The 18745-nt window shown below is 44.7% G+C and overlaps 1 protein-coding gene across 4 annotated transcripts in view; it reads left to right on the top strand.

Moving 5' to 3' along the window:
* SGSM1 (small G protein signaling modulator 1) overlaps nucleotides 1-17587 on the top strand; it is a 121436-nt gene extending 103849 nt beyond the window's left edge. For all 4 annotated transcript variants that reach the window (XM_056821581.1, XM_056821579.1, XM_056821580.1 and 1 more), the window contains 6 exons: nucleotides 27-151; nucleotides 2519-2601; nucleotides 3692-3801; nucleotides 6491-6587; nucleotides 7354-7521; nucleotides 8821-17587. In XM_056821581.1, coding sequence (XP_056677559.1) covers nucleotides 27-151; nucleotides 2519-2601; nucleotides 3692-3801; nucleotides 6491-6587; nucleotides 7354-7521; nucleotides 8821-8909 — 672 coding nt within the window. In that variant the 3' untranslated portion in view covers nucleotides 8910-17587. The remainder of the gene's footprint in view (nucleotides 1-26; nucleotides 152-2518; nucleotides 2602-3691; nucleotides 3802-6490; nucleotides 6588-7353; nucleotides 7522-8820) is intronic.
* Nucleotides 17588-18745: the final 1158 nt, after the last annotated feature.

Raw genomic sequence — 18745 nt, 5'->3', positions numbered from 1 at the left:
CCTTCCCGCCCCTTGGATCCCCTTAGCCGGAGCTGTTGGACATGTACACTGTGAACCTGCACCGCATTGAGAAGGACGTCCAGAGGTGTGACCGGAATTACTGGTACTTCACCCCTGCCAACCTGGAGAAACTTCGCAACATCATGTGCAGGTAGCTCACTCCCTTCCGGGTTGGGGGAGTCCGGGAGGGCAGGTAAGACGTGCCAGCTCACTTGGGAGCCCCCAGATTTCAGTGGGTGGCTCTGGCTACCACCATTCAATTCCGTAAACATTTATTAAGCACCTACTGTGAGCCAGGCATTTTGCTAAGATCTGGAGATACAAAAAGAAACAAATAGAAGAGTTCCAGCCCTCAAGGAGCTTCCAGTCTAACAGGAGAGACAACATGCAAATCCATATATACAAAGCCAGTTTGGGGCAGGAGAAATAGGAAGGAATGAGCAGAGGGAAGGCAGGCTCTGGAACTGAGAGGTGGTGGAAGGCTTCCTCTAGAAGGGAAGATTTCCGCTGGGTCTTGAAGAAAGCCAGGGCGCTTAGTAGGCAGAGCAGAAGAGGGGGAGCATTCCTGGCATGGGGGAGTCAGAGAGAGTGCCCAGAGCAGAAGTGAGCCTGACTTTTGAGCCCAAAGGCTGCTGGGAAGTGGTATCCCATTTCAGTCCTGCAGCTTCCTTGCTGTCATTTAATTTCCTCCAACCTCATTTTCCCTATCTGTGAAAGTGATGCTATTACTAGCTGCATTACTACATGGCCACTAAGTGGCATAGAGGAGGATAGGAACACAAATCCAGCCTTAGGCACTTATTAACTATGTGACCTTAGGTAAGTCACTTAACCCTTGTTTGCCTAGGAGGTTCTGCTAGGTGCTCTGTGAACATGGAGTGAAATCTAGCTTCAGATGCTTATTAACTGTGTGATTCTGGGCAAGTCATCCAACCTCTTTCTGCCTCAGTTTCCTCAAATAAAACTGGGATTAATAATAGTTATCTCTTGGGGGCAGCTGGGTAGCTCAGTGGATTTGAGAGTCAGGCCCAGAGATGGGAGGTCCTGGGTTCAAATCTGACCTCAGCTGTGTGTGTGACCCTGGACAAGTCACTGAACCCCAATTGCCTAACCCTTACTGCTCTTCTGCCTTTGAACCAATATATAGTATTGATTCTAAGAGGGAAGGTAAGGGTTTAGTAAAAAAAAAATAGCATCTCTCTATTGTGAAGATAAAAGGAGATAATCTATGTAAAGTGCTTTGCAAATCTTATGGCACTATTTAAATACTATTATTATATATTAACATATTACACAGCTGTAATCTATATGTTATATAGTATATACTTTAAAGAGCCCTCACCTTCCGCCTTAGAATCAATCCTGTGTGTTGGTTCTGTTAGGTTTAAACAAGTAAGTCCAGGTTCTTGTTTTCCATCAAGTTTAATAATTATCTCTTGCATAAAGAAAGCAGACAGCTATAGGCTTAAAATCTGTTTTTATACTCTAAGTCTGACCATGTGTTGATCTTCCCACACAATTCTCCAGCCGCCTCTCATGCCACGTGTTCAGGGAAGTAGAGAGTGTAGTGGGGTCACACCCACACGTTCCTGGACGCAGCGCTGGCATGCGAAATGGGACAAACCAGGTCAACAATCCAGGAGGGGAAGGAGATGAAATTCCCTTTTCACAGTTACAAGGCAGAAGAGCAGTAAGAGCTAGGCAATGGGGGTTAAGTGACTTGCCCAGGGTCATGCAGCTATATAGAATATATACTATGTATAATATATAATGCTATATAATATATACTATTATTATATAATATATTATATCACATATATACTATTATTATATAATATATGATATCATATATACTATTATTATATAGATATTCTTATTACTGTAGCATTCATATTTTAACCAATAAAGAACATGAGGCTGTTTCTCTACAGCTGCAGCTATCAGAAAGGATGGAGTGGGGGCAGCTGGGTAGCTCAGTGGATTGAGAGCCAGTCCCAGAGGCAGGAGGTCCTGGATTCAAACCTGACTGTAGATATTTCCTAGCTAAGTGACCTTGGGCAAGTCACTCATCCCTCATTGCCTAGCCTTTACTGCTCTTTAGCCTTAGAACCAAAACACAGTATTGATTCTAAGACAGAAGGGAAGGGTTTGAAAAAGAAAGAAAGAACAGCAAAAGATGAACACAAAGAACAGTAAGAAATAAATAGAATAATACAGTAATTAATTTCTCATAAAGAAAACTTTGTTTAGTACTTAACATTTTTAGAATCCTAAAGTTGTTCAGCACAGTCAAATAAATGTCCCCTATATTTCCCTTGCCAAGCTTCTCGAACCCTTGGGGGCAACCCAACCCTATCTTGGGATCCCTTGAACTAGATCATCTCTAAGGTACCTTCTCCATCTGCATCCCATAACCCCTGAGAAGTCATCATTCCTTAACTCACCGTTGGGAACCCTCTAAGAGAATATCAATTTCTCTCTCTTCATGGCGTTTTTGATCTCTTTGTTTTCTTCTCAGCTACATCTGGCAACACATCGAGATCGGTTATGTACAGGGCATGTGTGACCTCCTGGCCCCGTTGTTGGTCATCCTGGATGATGGTGAGTGACTGCTGTGACTTCCTTTTCTTTTCTGTTTGGGTGGTGCGGAGAGTCGGACAATTTCATCCTTACCTCCCCCGACCTGCAGCCAGTGAGCTGCTCTTCAAGGAGCCATGTGAAACCTGTCTAGCTTCATCCAAAACAGGCTGTATCATACTAGCCTCATTTTCTTTCTGCTTTTTTGGGGGGGGATGGATTATGAGACCAATCTACAAGAGCATGGTAGTGGATAAAGTTTACCTTGGAGTTTGCAAGATATTTGGCAAAATGCTCTTGTTATGGATAAGATGGAAAGATGTGGGCTAGAAATAAGACAAAGAATGGAATTCCAGATTGGTTGAATAGCTGGATGCAAAGAGTCATCAGTAAATAAAAATAAAGTCTAGTGGAGTGCCCTAGAGATCTGTGGTGTAGCCTGGTCTGGTCTGGATTTAGAGGTAAAGAGCCTGGGTTCCAAGAAAGCCATCTGCATTCTAACGTTGTGATTGTGGTCAAGTCCCTTCCCCTTCCCTTGCCTTTGTTTCTTCCTCTGTAAAATGCTGGGGTTCAGAGGATCAGAGCTTTAGACCTCAAAGAGACTTTCAAGGTCATAAATCCTAACCATATCATTTGACAGAAGAGGGAACTGAGGCTGAGAGAGGAAAAAAATCATGTGTCCAAGATCACGGAGCTGCTAAGTGATAAAGCTGGTATTTGAATGCTGCTCCTTTGACTTCAAATTGTACTTCCCCCATGCCCCCATGTTTGATGGCTGGGACAAGCATTTTTTTAAGTGCCTACTTTGTTCTAGGGACTATGCCAAACACTTTATAAATATCTCAGTTGATCCTCACAACCACCCTGAGAGGTAGTGTGTCATTATCCCTATTTTATAGTTGAGAAAATGGAGTCAGAGGTGAAGTGACTTGCCTAGGGTCACACAGCTATACATGACTAGATTTGAACTCTGGGCTCATGCACTGTGATGCCCCCCAGCTGCTATACTCAATAAGCTGATCCCCTGAGATCTCTCATAGCTCTGGGGACTCTGGTGTCTTCCAGAGTCCCAGAGTGTTGTCTGACCTCTTCCTGTCTCTGTTGCCCCCTCCAGAGGCCCTCGCTTTCAGCTGCTTCACTGAACTCATGAAAAGGATGAACCAAAACTTCCCCCATGGTGGTGCCATGGATACCCATTTTGCTAATATGAGGTCTCTCATCCAGGTAAGTCGTGGAGATGCCAGAAGATGTGGAAGGGATAAAGTGGGGCCACAGGAGAATGCTCACCAGCAAGAGCCGGTCCATTTCTCTCCAGTGGATGCTTGTTGACAAACTAACTGACTGCCCACAGTCCCCAGTTATTAAGTGGCAGAGGCAGGATTTGAACCCAGATCCTCTGATTTCAAACCCAGTCTTCTTTTTCTAGGTACCAAGCTGCCATCTTGTTTTTGGCATTTGTGACCCCAGCATTTAGCACAGGGACTAGCATAGAATAGTTTCCTGCTAGATGGTTGTTAAATTGAATTTCTGACTCTAGGGCAAGGCCTTTAGCTACCATTCTATGCTCTCTCTCAACCACATTGTTAAAATAATATAATCTCGTGTTTCTACTGCGTGTTAAAGTGTTCAAAGGGTCTTTCCCCCATAATATTCTTTGAGGTCAACAATCCAGAAGTTATTATACCCATTTTACTGATGTGGAAAGCAAGTCTTCAAGAGGGCAAATGATTTGGTCCTAGAACACGAGTCTTTATTAACATTTATTTCTGAAGAAGAGAAGACTCGGGACAAAGATGCAAATTATCTTTATCTATTTCAAATGGTGTCATGGGAGACAGATTAGCCTTGTTCTGCTGGTACTCAAAAGGCAGAAGAAAGAGATATTGGTCCAAGTGACCAGGGAGCTGGATGTCCAGAAAAAGTTCATCGTAATTAGAGCCAGCTAAAAAGTAGTGAGCTCCCTGTCAAGGAGACCTCCAAGCAAAAACAGGAGAACTCCTTGTCACAGATGTTATGGAAGGGATTCTCCTTCAGGTCTTGGTTGGACCAGATGCCTCTGAGATTCCTTCCACTTCTGACATCCTGTGAGAAAGGAATTTTTGGGCCCAAGGCTCAAATTGACTTTGTGACATTAGGCAAGTCTGTTTCCATCTCTGAGCCTGTTTCTTCCTCTTGATCAATGGGGAGACTAGTCTCCCAATGATCATCAGGGGGACCTATGCTTAAGCATAGGTCAAAGTCCTTTCCATTGTTCAGCAAAAGGTTTCTGTCCTAAAGTAATCTGAAGAAGGGAAGAGAAGGAACCTCCCATGCCAATGGGGTTCCCATTCCAATAGACTATCAGTAAGAAATTTTCCAAGTATGAAATATCCCAATGGTGAAATTTCCAACATTTATAAGTCTAAGGAATTTTGAGGTTTACACTCTATCAGATGAAGGAGGTTGGAACAGATTGTCTCTGAGGTCTCTTCTAACTCTAGTGATCAATCATTTCTTTTCTTGGCCATATACTTGAAAGGCAGCTTGGTTTAACATATTGGACATTGGACTCAAGAGTCGGGAAGACCGAGATTCAAATCCTGCCTCAGACACTACAGCTGTGTGATCCTGGGCAATTCACTTAACCTTTGTTAGCCTTAGGTTTCCATCTGTAAAATGAAGGGACTGAACTTAGAGGCCTTGTATGTCTTTTCCAACATTACATCTATGATCTCATGATGCTATTTCATAGGCATCTTCTATTGCTCTCCTCGAACTGGCCACCAGGTCTTCTCCTTAGGTTGATCTTCCAGCCCATTCCTGGAATTTAAAACGTAAGCCTCCATGGAAAGCTCAGATATTAGGCTCTTACTAGCTCTTCACATTTGAGTGAGGATTGAGTTATTGGAGAATCGTCCACCATCTTCCTTTCAGCGTCTCCCTTGCATTCTCCCCACGTTTCCATTGAGGTACCACAGCATCTCTCGCCTGCATCCCCTTCGCTCCACTCACAGAGCCACCTCCCTAGTTTAGACAACCGGAAAGCAGGGTTGGGGATCAGGAGAAGGTTCCTAGGTGGGGGCAAAGCAGCCGATGAGGAAGGAAATAAGTTAGAAGATCTAGTTGAACCAGGTATTTGTGGGGATGCTTGAGGCCATTCATGAAATGGTGAGCCAAGCTAAAGATTGGCCCATTGGGAGAGTGAGGCATCAGAGCAGAGGTTTCTCCAGAGTGAGAAATCGGCTGGTAAAGAGGCAAGGAAGTCCTGAGAGTGGGTCCCAGGAGGGGAAAATGAGGCTCACACGGGTGGAGTGACTTGCCTAAGGCCATACAGTTAGGACATAGCTCACATGAGTTTCAAGGCTAATGGTGTCTCCAGCATAATGGATTCCGCCATCCGCCAGTTGGTGAACATTTGAGCTGTTTCCACATCTGGAGTGCTATGTTTAGTTCTAGATACCTGGGTTTAGAAGGGAATTTGGTAAAATGGAAAGTGTATCTGGATGATGAAGGGACTCTGGATCATGTCCAATGAGAACCAACTGGAAGGACCTGGGAATGTTTTGTTGTTGTTCAATCTTTTCAGTCATGTCTGACTCTTTGTGACCCCATTCAGGGTTTTCTTGGCAAGAATACTGGAGCTGTTTGCCATTTCCTTCTCTAGTTTATTTTATAGATGAGGAAACTGTGGCAAAAAGGGTTAAATGACTTGCCCGTGGTCATACAGCTAGTATGTATTTGAAGCCTGATTTGAACTCAGGTCTTCTCCACTCCGGGACATTTTGAATCGTGTATATTGTAGATATTTGGGTGCAGATAGCTTTCTTCTTTTTTTCTCTTAACATTCCAGTTCTCAAAGGGGAGATGGGGCCAGTGGGTGATCTTCCATTCAGGTGCGGTGCTGACTGATGTGGCTCTTTCTTCTCTTGGGCAGATTTTGGACTCGGAGCTTTTTGAGCTCATGCACCAGAACGGCGATTACACACATTTCTACTTCTGCTACCGCTGGTTCCTCCTGGATTTTAAGAGAGGTACGAGTCTCGAGAGGGGCTTTTGGAGGCAGAGCCATGCAGTGGCAAGAAGGAAGCTGAAGAGCATCTTGGGATAATGGCATTCCAAGGACCTTGGAGGCCACAGAGTCCAACCTCTTCATTCTGCAGAAGAGGAGACTTAGGTTTAGTGGAGATTGGTAATGTACTCGCTTATAGCAACAGAACTCGAACTCCCCTTCTAGTTCTCTTTCTTCTAGACAATGGTCATGAGGAATATCAGACATTTCTATAATACTTTAAGGTTTTCCTAAATGTTTGACATGATAATACCTACCCTTTGGAGCCTCCCAAGAACCCAGTGATGTAGGTATTTCTTGTTCCTTTTTTTTTTAAACCCTTACCTTCCATCTTGTAGGAAATAATGTGTATTGGCTCCAAGGCAGAAGAGTGGTAAGGGCTGGGCAATGGGGGTCAAGTGACTTGCCCAGGGTCACACAGCTAGGAAGTGGCTAAGGCCAGATTTGAACCTAGGACCTCCCATCTCTAGACCTGGCTCTCCATCCACTGAGCTACCCAGCTGCCCCCTCTTGTTCCTTTTTTATAACTGGGGGAATGGAGGTGTGATAGACTTAATGTTGGGAGCATCAGGCCACGTATGCAGTTGGGTAGCCATCCCTTGAATGGGATAAGTAGTTAACCATGGATTCATCTGGTTTATCTTAAAGATGGTTGGGAAGGAGCAGTTCGGAAGCGAGGGCCCATTATCTCTGACCCACCATGAGATCATGCTTTGGTGTTTCCATAGAACTGGTCTACGATGATGTCTTCTCCGTCTGGGAAACCATTTGGGCTGCCAAGCACGTCTCTTCCTCCCACTATGTTCTGTTCATCGCCCTAGCCTTGGTGGAAATATACCGAGACATCATCTTGGAAAACAATATGGATTTCACAGATATCATCAAGTTCTTTAATGGTACCATCATGGCCGGGTCCTGCTAGGGGGGGGGACTACTGGGGAGGCAAAGAGGAAGGGAAGCCATGTGTGATACCTTTGACCAAGCCAGCTCTTGTCTAGGGCTATCTTGGTGGCGATAGAAGGAGGAAGGTCTGCCCAAGTGACTTCTGTTCGTTTTCAATTCCATTATTTCCGAAAACAGAGTAATGAGGCAACCATATGCTACTTGGAGGCTCAGGCTCTGACCTGGAATCTTAGAACTGTAAAGGACTCCATTATAGCCTCTCCTCTGACAGATAAGGAAACATCATTGACCTGGGAACTGGGAGAGCCGAATCTGAATCCAAGCTTGGAGACTTAGGAGCTGTGCCCACTTGGACAAGGCACTGGACTCCTCTGTTCCTCCATTTCTCCTTCAGTAAAAAAAGGAGCTGGCTCGATGGTCGTGGTAGAATCCTAGACTCATAGAGTTTGAGGGTTGAAAGGCATTTTAGAGCAGCTCCTGGCACAAAGTAGGCACTTAAGAAATGCCTTTTGCCCTGTTGCCTTCTGTCTTGGAGACCATCTAACCCATGTGATACCTAGATAGGAATCATCTCTACAAAATCTCTGTAGAAATGGTCCCCTGGGAGACCTCTGGTTATGGGAGAAGCTCCCCAGCTCTCTGGGAGGTTCATTCACTTTTGGGAAAATCCGGGCCTTTTGGAAGTGTTTCCTTCTATTGAATTTCCTTTGAAGAGTGACTTCCTTTCAGGACCCTCCAGTGCTGAACTTCCCTGTTCTAAGTCCCCTTTCAGCCCCCATATTCCCTGTTTTAAGGCCCTTAGCCCTGACATTCTCTGTTCTAAGGCCCCACCTAATCTGACACCCCATATTCTTTTTTTTTTAAACCCTTACCTTCTGTCTTGGAGTCAATACTGTGTATTGGCTCCAAGGCAGAAGAGTGGTAAGGGCTAGGCAATGGGGGTCAAGTGACTTGCCCAGGGTCACACAGCTAGGAAGTGGCTGAGGCCAGATTTGAACCTAGGATCTCCCGTCTCTAGGGCTGACTCTTAATCCACTGAGCTACCCAGCTGCCCCACACCCATATTCTAAGACTGCTCCCAGTCCTGACATTCCCTGTTCTAGATTTTGCTCCAGATAGCCTATAATTCTATGATGATGTCAGTGGAAATGAAGTACAGTTTTGTCACCAGCCTTCATTCTTTTCCAACCGTCCTGTCTCCTACGGACCCTTGTTCTGAGCTGGTGGCTTCCCTAGGTCCCAGGCTGTCCCGTATGTCTTGCTCACTTTCATCTCTCCTTGTACCTTCGCAGAGATGGCAGAGAGACACAATACCAAACAGATCCTGAAGCTAGCCAGAGACCTCGTCTACAAGGTGCAGACTCTGATCGAGAACAAGTAGAGGGCCAGCAATGGTCTTGGCATCCTCAGAAGTTCCCGCCCAAAGCCTTGGTTCCATCTTCTCTCATCTGACGGTGCCCACACCCTCAAGAAAGACTTTGGGGCCTGGCCGAAGACCCAAGCTTTGCCGGAAAGGGAAAATGTCTCACGTCTCAATATTCGGGGGCAGGAGGAGAGGGGTTTGTTCCTTCAGTACAACTCGATGCTCATGTGTTCAACCAAAGATCTCCGAATTAGAACAAGTCTCTTTTAGGGGGAAGAAAGGGATGATGGGAAAAGAAGGAAATTTTTCCTCCATTGCATCCTCACTATTCCTCTCTCCCCTCACGATCCACCTCCCTTGACCCAAATAATCCCTCCATTTTCTGAAGAGTTGTAGTGATGGAGCCTCCTGGGAAGCAGGCTTGGGGGGAAGGACCTGACCTCCCACCTAGTGAGGTCCCATGTTCCTCATGAGCGGTGGGCAGGGATAGAGGATCACAGATGGCCATAATGAAGGAATCCAAGTTCCTTTCACCTTCTTCCTTCCACTGCCAAACTCTGCTACCCCTAGCCAGTCCGGCCCAGACAAGGAAAAGCCCAGAAATATCCTGGAGAGCCCAGTTTCCTTCCTGATGTTTGGGGCTCTGTTTAATGCTGCTCCCTCCTTTCCTTCTTCCAGGCAGGCACCTTTTTTTTCTTCAAAAGGGAAGCTTCTCCTTCCACACCTCATTGACACCCAAAGGTCCAGATTGCAGCAAACAAGGGTGTCTTCTTGAGAGCTTTAATGAGGGCTAGTTAGGACTTCCTCATGGTAAACTCTGGAAGGGTGAACAAAATTGGAGAGTCCTTCCTATGTGTCCCCCTTCCCTCGATTTATTTTATTTTTTTAAACCCTTTTGGAAGTGTTTCCTTTCTTCTCAGAATCAGTACTGTGTACTGGTTCCAAGGCAGAAGGGTGGTAAGGGCTAGGCAGTGGGGGGTTACAGGACTTGCCCAGGGTCACACAGCTGGGAAGTGTCCGAGGTCAGATTTGAACCCAGGACCTCCACTGAGCTACCCAGCTTCCGCTTCCCTTTAAAAAAAAAAAACTCAGGTAGAAGGAAGAGAGGGCAAGTCCTGTTTGATGACTCAGCAGGGAGCATAAGAGTTCTGGCTGCGGGGAGCCTCCATGAGGCTGGGGAAGGGGATCTTCCCTAGAGAAGGTCCTGCTAAGTATTCTGGACTATGTACAAATAAGGCCTCCACTGAAGGCTCCTTCCTTTGCTTTTGTCCAGCCACAGACTCCCCCTTAAATGGGTTTTCTCTCCCCACTTTCCCTTCTATGACCTTGATCTTCTTACTGCCCTAATTCTAAGCAAAGGCCACAAATCCAAGCAAAGCAGCCCCCAGGTGGGAGAGTGAAATGCTTTCCCTCCTTCCTCTCTTCCCAGAAAGCCATTCAGTCCTTTTGTGGTTGCTCTCCCTCCGTTGGCCAGTGACCTGCCCGAAATCTCTCCGGCCAGATACATAAATAGTACTGAATTGATTCCAGGAAAACAAGCCAAAACCAACCCAACATATGAGAGGATCTGGAAGATCTGACAAAGAGTCGAGAAGACCTGGGTTCGAATCCTGCCCTTATTGCCTGGGTTATCTTTAGCACAAACACCCCCCTCCCCCTTCTCTGGTCTAAGTTTTCATCCCATCTCCAAATGAGAGGGTCAGACTTGATGGCCTTTATGGCCCTGTCTCACTCTAAAGCTTTGTTCTAAAGCCAATGGACTATTTGGTGTATGTATTGGAGGTGAGAGAAGCAGACGTTGTCTAGGAGAGCACCAACTCTCATTTCCAGAGTTATAAGGTTCTTTCCTCATAAATCTGTGAGCTGCTGGTCTAAACTCTCTTATTCCCAGTTTGCAGATGAGGTAACAGACTCAGAAGCCAAGTGACTGACTCAAGGTCACCTGGCTCTTGTGTGTCAGAGCGGGGGTCTAAAGCCATGTCTTCTGGCCCCAGGTTTGATTTCTTGAATATATCTGTGCTAGGTCTGAAAGTGTGAAACCAGCAATGGAGCAGCCCCTGCCCTCAAGAAGCTTAGATTCCCTAGGTCTAGGTCTAGTTCTCTTCCCGTGGCATCTAGTAGTGGTAGCTGCGAGGTACCATCCAGGAGGCAAAGGCTCCCTTGCTATCTGCCCTGCCTTGTCCTCTGTCTTCCCTCTGATAGATCTAGGACTTTTCTGTCTCTTGCTGTCTCCCTATCTCTGTCTCTTTCTGCTTCTTTGTCTTTCTCTGTCTCTCTCTGTCTCCCTCCCTCTCGATATCTGTCTCTCAACCTTACCTTGTCTTAGAATCAGTACTATGTATTGGTTCCAAGGCAGAAAAGTGATACGGGCTAGGCAATGGGGGTTAAGTGACTTGCCCAGGGTCACCCAGCTAGGAAGTGTCTGAGGTCAGATTTGAACCCAGGACCTCCCATCTCTAGACGTGGCTCTCAATCTACTGAGCTGCCCCCTGGATCTTTTCTCTTGACATCATCTTAACAAGGGTCTGCTTGGCAAGTTGAGGTGAGACTTGACTTCCCCTGGTCTAAGGAACCATTTGTACAAGGCTTTCAGAATCAATCTTAAAACATTTGAATCCTGAGAACTTAACCCTGATCTCAAGATAGAAAGTGGCATCGTCTAGTCAATTCACCATCGCCTGCCTGACATCCCGTAGCCTTCCAGGTGTTTGGGAGCAAAACCCAATCAAAATGAGACCCCAAAATGCATTGAAAGGCCCCTCAGAGAAAACTTTAAAAATCCAAATAGTCCCGAGTCATCTCGCTGATGGCTCTTGCTTCTTATTTCCTGGATCAAACCTTTTCTCTCCAGTCTGAGGGTTTTCTACAAGCGCCTCTTGGCCATTCAGTGGCTGTTTCGGAATACTGAGTACTTATTTTGTTTCTCGTACATCGCCTGTGCCCATGCACAACCAAATTTAAGCAACCTTGAGTCATCGGGTAGATGGAACCGAAGTTTTTCAGTGTTCTAGACATTTTTAAGTGTTTATCAGACTCATTTCTCTTGCCATCTATACATATATATGAAAAGTGAGGTGGTATAATTCAGTGCAAATAAAGATTAAAAGCCCTACTGTGTGCCCATTACTGTGCTAGGCACTGGAGGTACAAAGACAAACCCCCCCAAAAATAGTCCTTGCCCTCAAGGCTTTTATAGTTCACTGGAGGTGCTTATATTCCATAGGATAGAGGACATATGTTGCTAGGCTTTAAGTCAAGATGACCTGAGTTCCAATCCTGTCTCTTCCTAGATAGATATATGATCCTGGGCAAATCACTTAATTTCAAACTTTTCTATTAAGTTAGAGAGAAGCTTCAGTCTGCTTGAGTATAGGAACCCTCACTGACAAAATCCCAGAGCCCAGTTATATAGACAAGAGCAAAGGAATCTGTGAAGGGGGTTGGACTATTATTATCATTTTTATTTATTTATTTTTGGAAGAAACTTTCTGTTTCTGAAAACTGTGTGACTCAGGCTTTCCCTCCCTTTTAGTGGTGTGTCCAGATGTGACCTTCATCTATGCCGGCTCTTCTGTTAGTCCCACAAAAAATTAAGGACAAAGAAGGGTCACTTGACTCCCTTCTTCTTCTGTGTGGATGGATGCCTGTTGGTCGAAGTGGTGGGTTGAAACAGGCTATGGAACTGAACATAGGTCTAATTTTCAATGTGTACATAAATATATATACACAAATGTATAGGCATATAGCATATAGAGATATATTAGGTAACTTTGACTTATTTATTGCCTAACCTACCTCATAGAGGGGGGTGAGGATGGGCATTTTTCAATCCTGGAATGTTTAAAACAGCCTTGGAGCTAGTTACTTGCCTGCTTTGTCAGGCAAGTGAAATGGAATGCTGGTGTTCTATTTTTTTCTCCTAGTCTCCACCCTCTCTCAGGGGAGAGGGGATTATACATATGAGCTGGTCAGTTTCCAAGTCCTTCTTTATGAGACTGGTTTAAAATGTGTGAAGTGTCCTGTGTGTTGTCTTAGTCCCTTCTTTGGCTCAACTCGGGTTTTAAAATCCCCAAGGACAATGAGGCTTCTTTAGAAAGCACCTGTCTCCAAGTGGTTTCCAAAAATGGGCATCAGAGCTGCTCGTTAGCCCTCACCAACTGGGCTAGACACTGAATTAACTCTGTCCAAGGATGCCAGCAGATCCTGCCCACAGAGAAAGAAATAGTGAAATGCCATGTTGGAAATTAGACTACAGGTTCCCATCCAAGGGGAAACTTCTACCATCTCACTCTGAGTTGTCCCTTGTGAGGAGACTAGAGACTGATAGACTCTTAAGTCAGTGGTTCTCCAAAGTCTCCCATTCTCATCAGTCCCACCATCTCCCAAAGACCTTCTATCTCCCCAGATCCTCCCTGAATGGAGTTGGGGAAATGGCATCACCTTAGGCGAGTCACCAATACGAGAGTGCCTGGTTTTATTAGCTGGCTGAAGTGCTATTAATTTGAGCCAGAACCATAAAGCCAGACCTTGTCAGATTATATACACATATTCAGAGTCCAGAATACCAGTTGATGAAACTATCCAGCAGTGACTTTTGGATCCTACTTAAGAGAATTTCTGCCTCATAGGAAAGTCTTTTGGCTGCTGGACTCTTTTTGTGGAATAAGAAGGAAGGTCCTTCATGGGGACCCAGAGAATCAATATCCAAAAGGGTTTTTCCCAAAGGGATCATTATTCTAGCTTCCCATATTTCTTGGTGTATAGGTTGATCATTTAAGAATAAAGAAACAGCTTTCCCCTACACTGGGGCTTATAGATGGAGTCCTCTCCATTTGTAGTTCTTGCCTGTTGCTACTGCTAAGAGGCAAACATTCCCTGGCTCCTCTAGTTGCCAAAGGCAAGCCAAGGGGCAACTTAGCTGTCTCGCCATTACTACAAAACCAACAATGGGACTGGGGTTGACCTTACCTGGTGAGTTTCCATTGGAAACTATATTTTTGAAACTATGGAAACTACCAGGGATCTGTTTATATCAGAGTGACATACCCCTTGGGTATTGGGCTTTTAGTGGGACGTAGGAAGTACGTCTCACTTGCTCCGTACTAGAGGGTTGGTTGTAGATCCAAAATTCTAAAAAACCATGAAGCAGCAATGGGTGACATTAGAGGTTCTGATGTTTTGTTCCTAGAGACACCTTTTTATTTGATGTTTCTGCTGGTTACTAAAGGAAATCTGTGGGATGAAAAACATTCCTGAAGTACCCATGGCCTATGGGCCCTCTGCCAGCCTTATTGTTCCATAGTCAGTCATTCTCATTGTTCTGATGCTGTTCTATATCTCAGTTCTCGTGTCATTCCTTATTCTGCCAGCCTCATCATTCCATGTTCCAGCAGCCCCTTTTCCAATACTGTTCTTCCAGCACCATCATTCTTCTATTCCAATGGCCCCATCCTCTTACCATCCCCGTATTCCAGTGGCCCCGTTGTTCTGCTTTCCTTCAGCCAGCCTCACGACCCCCTCAGCCTTAGTTCGGTGTAGTACATGGTCCTGTTGCCATGTACCAGAGCTGTCCTTCGATGCTTGCAGAACCACATTTGCGCTCACCCTTGTGGAGAGCGGGGTGCCCACATATCTGTTGAACTCGCACAAATGCCTAATCAAATGCACTATTGCTCTTCTTGTTCTCAATGATATATTTTTACAAACAACCACAACAAAAAAGTCTAAGTTAATAGTTTTGCTTTTCGTAAAAGACTTCTTACATACACACAGCCGCATTCATCGGATCTCTCTGTTGTCGTGGATGAAGGACTGACCACACCTTCTTTAAGCATTCCTGATACGTGAGTGGTCTTTGTCCCCCAAATGTGTGTACGTGTGTGTACGTGTGTACACTTTTCAGGCGTCTTTGCCTCTTGTGGTATTGAGACTGAGAATAATATTTCTGTGGAAGATTTCGTGTGCATTGAGTTTATTCCAATTAAGACCAAGATGATGGCCCAGAGGTCTTGGAGTGATGCCCTGGCTCGATTTCCCTTCTCTTTCCTGGGTCCTTACCTTGCCCAGCCAACCTTGGGCCATTTCTGTATTCGATCATAAAGATGATGATAAAGATGATGCCAGAAAGGTTGGAACCATCCTTGAGTGGGCTGGGAAGAAAGAGGAAGGCCAGATTATTTCCACCATTTACTGAATCCTTACCTCTCCACATTTCAGAGTGGCTGCAAACTATTTTGCTGCACCTCTTTTCATCTTTACTTTCCCTTCTCCTTGGAGACTGAATTTGGTGTCATTCTCTGGAATCTCGAATCCATGACTGCATCCTGAATCTGAGATTCCTGGAATCCATGCCTCCACTATTATGGCCTTCATTTAAATTCTCTGGGCCTTGGTTTCTCCTCTGTAAAATAAGATAGTTAGACTAGATGATCTGGAAGGTCCTTTCCTGCTCTATATTTTATAATTTTCTCCCTAGTGCTTCCCCTGGAGCAGAGGAACTGGAGAAGTAGTTGGAGGTATTAGAAAGGAACTTAGCCATTTGGGTTCATTCTCTTTCTTCCCTCCCCCCAACACCCATCTATTAAGCACCTGCTGTATTCCAAACGAAAGGCAGCATGGTACAGTGGATAAAGATTTGGCCTTGGAGTAAGGAATACTTGGGTTTGAATTCCGCCTCTGACACCCACTAGCCATGTGACCTTGGGCAAGTCACTTAAGTTCTTGTTGACCGAGGTAAATTTCTGAGACTATAGTTGTGATGCAGGCATGGCTGTGCATCAGTAAAAGGCATATTTCCTCATTGGGAGTTCCCTATACCAATGAAATCCCAGATCAACTTCTCCCCCCCCAAAAATGTCCTAGACACTGTAGGTGCTAGAGATACAGAGACAAAAATGAAATCATTCCTGCCCACACAGGGCTTCTGTTCGAACTGGGAAGATACAAGATATATACTGATAAGTGAATACAAAATATAAAGTATCTCCAAAGTCAGTGCAAGCTTAAACTGCTTTCAGATGAAATAAATTGTAGCCACTGTACAAAAAAAATGCAACATAATTTGGGGGAGAGGACTACTGTTAGCATTAAGGGGAATGAGCCATAATCTTTTCCACTCGTTTTTCCCCCTCTTCCTCATTCCTTTATTCCTTTTCTTTCCTTGGGGGTATTTACCTGTCCTCTCCTATTACCCAAACTTTATTAGCATTTCATCCTTAGCCCATCTTTGCTCCCTTGATTGTTCATCTTATGACCTGTTTTGGGGACTTAGAAGAAGTGACCAGGGCCCAGGAGTAGAAATCAAATCCTGGAGCAGCTAGGGAGCACAGTGGGTAGAGCACCAGATTTGGGATTGAGAGGGTCTGGGTTCAAAACTGGCCTCAGACACTTCCTGAGCAACTCAACCCCAACTGTTGAGCTGTTGCTATTTTTCTGTCTTAGAATTGATACTAGGATAGAAAGTAAGGGTTAAAAAAAAGAAATCAAATCATGTCTTTGTTAGATTTAGTGACACAAAAGACATTAAAGGTCATCTAGGCTAATCAATGTAATTTACAGAGGAGAAAACTGAGGCTCGGAAGGGGGGAGAGAATTACTTCAAGTCATATGACAGAATGTGAACCAGGATTTTCTGATTCAGATGGTGCTCCCACTATCTCATGGTTAAGGCTCAGAATGAGGACCCTCCTGCATGTAGTAACAAGATCCCCAAGCTTCCCTCACTCAAAGCAGACAGTCACTCTGAGGCTTATAGGGATGGGAAGAGTAATTGTCTCTTTCATGGATTCTCCAGTTCAAGGAAGAAGAAAGCAGATTGGTGTGTGTTGGATAGGCATGACCCTAAACTGTTTACCTTAGAGGAGTCCCAGGGTGCACCCTTTGGGATTTTAGGGTGATGGGGTGATGTGTGAGTTTAATAGTCGAACATGTGTACTTAATAGCACAATTCTCTTTGAAGTGCCGACTTTTCATCAGGATTACACCTGCTGCTCATTTTAACACCAGCTAAGTGAGATGACAAGAGAACAGAAATTCTGTCCAGGGTGCTGAAACTGACCCTGAGACCTCCCTTGTTTGGGACCATATTTTGATACATGATTGATCTCTCTAGCAGTTACAGTCCCAGAGCTTGAGAAAACATTCTGTAGCCATCCCCCTATTTAGGAATAACTTAGAAGGCCCTTCCCACCTTTTGTCCCTTGCCTGCTCCAGACCAGATCATCTTCTTAAAGGGTGTTTTTTCAGTTGGTAGAAAATGAGCTGTCATCCCCCCCCACCCACCCAACAACCGCTAAGATCTCTGGTTAAATAGCTGCAGAGAAGGACAAGAGCAAAGTCCATTTCATGGAAGCCTTGGTCTTTTGGAAAATAAATAATGCATATATGACTTGGCATGGATATTCAGTCTCCAGGGTGATGTTGGATTGCTTTGTCTCTAGCCTGGATGCTGTCCAGGTCTGGGGGGAATCCTTCTGTATGCGATCAATTGATGTTCTGGCTTTTATGGTATCATGTATCTGTGTGAACAATTTATAAGCACATGTGATCTCCACGTGGTGGTTTAATATATTTTATATGGTTTTGGCCATGCCTTTTTTTTTTTAATTGTTCCTTACTGTTGTTCAAGAAAAAAAATGGTTGCAAACTCTGGTCCCTATGGTCTGTGTGTTTTCAGAACAATAAAATCATTACTGGTGGCTCTTTCTGATGCTGTTCTTGGATGTGGGGACATTTGTAGGCTATAATAAATAATGGTAATAAAACATTTATAGTTTGCAAACTCTTTAGAGCAGCCTCATGGAGTAGAGAGAGAGCTGGCCTTAGAGGCAGGGTGTGTGTGGCCCTGAATTGGTCATTTCCTCACCCAGGAGTCCTTTTACCAGTAACATGGCAAACCCAGTCCCTGTCCATGGTCTTAAACATTCTTTTGTTATCATCTTATCGGATCCACACAACATTGCAATGTAGTAGGTGCTATCATTATCCCTATTTTAAAGAGACTAAGAGATTTTCCCAAGACAGAAATAGTTTGAGGCTAGATTAGAATTTGGGTCTTGCTGATTCCAAGTCCAACTATATCCCAATTGCTACCTCCCTGCTCCTATTGAAGAAACATGTCGCCTCCTGCAATGTCTCTGGGTCTGTTTACATCATCCAGGCCAAGCAGAGAGGAGCACTTGGTGAACCAGAAGGGACCAAACCTCTGTTACTCCTGTCTCTAGAGACCTGTTTAGTCAGATCAGTACACATACTGCACCCCCTGTCCCATCTTCATCCTTCTTTGCTCCCCTTGTGCCCCAGGAAAGGATGGGATTCTTGCCTCTAACAGAAGTTCCAATCTATAGATGTGCAGCAATCTAACAGTGCTGGCTATTGTCTCCTGGGGTAGCCTCCGAGGTCCCTTTGAACTTAAAGATTCTATAATTCTGTGGTGATGATTCTATGAAAATGAAATGGCAGGGGACAGCAACATGACTCAATGGATTGAAAAGTAAGCCTAGAGATGGGAGGTCCTGGGTCCAAATTTGACCTCAGACACATCCTAGCTGAGTGACCCTGGGCAAGTCACTTAACCCCCATTGCTTATCCCTTGCCACTCTTCTGTCTTGGAACCAATACACAGTACTGATTCTAAGATGGAAGGGAAGGATATTAAAAAAAATGCAAAGTTGGAAAGGCAAGCCATTTGGGCAGGAGAATCTGATTTCAAAGTTCTCCCTCTAGAGAAGGAATTACAATGATTAGAATTTATTCATCTGAAAACATTTCTTCTGCAGCTAGACTGCTAGGAGGCATTTTAAAAATTATCAAGGGTGTGGTGGCAGGCATATTAATGCACTCTTGTTGGAACTATG

This window comes from Monodelphis domestica, chromosome 3 (assembly GCF_027887165.1).
Source record: "Monodelphis domestica isolate mMonDom1 chromosome 3, mMonDom1.pri, whole genome shotgun sequence".
Lineage (NCBI taxonomy): Eukaryota > Metazoa > Chordata > Mammalia > Didelphimorphia > Didelphidae > Monodelphis > Monodelphis domestica.
This window is presented reverse-complemented; position numbering and strand designations above follow the sequence as displayed.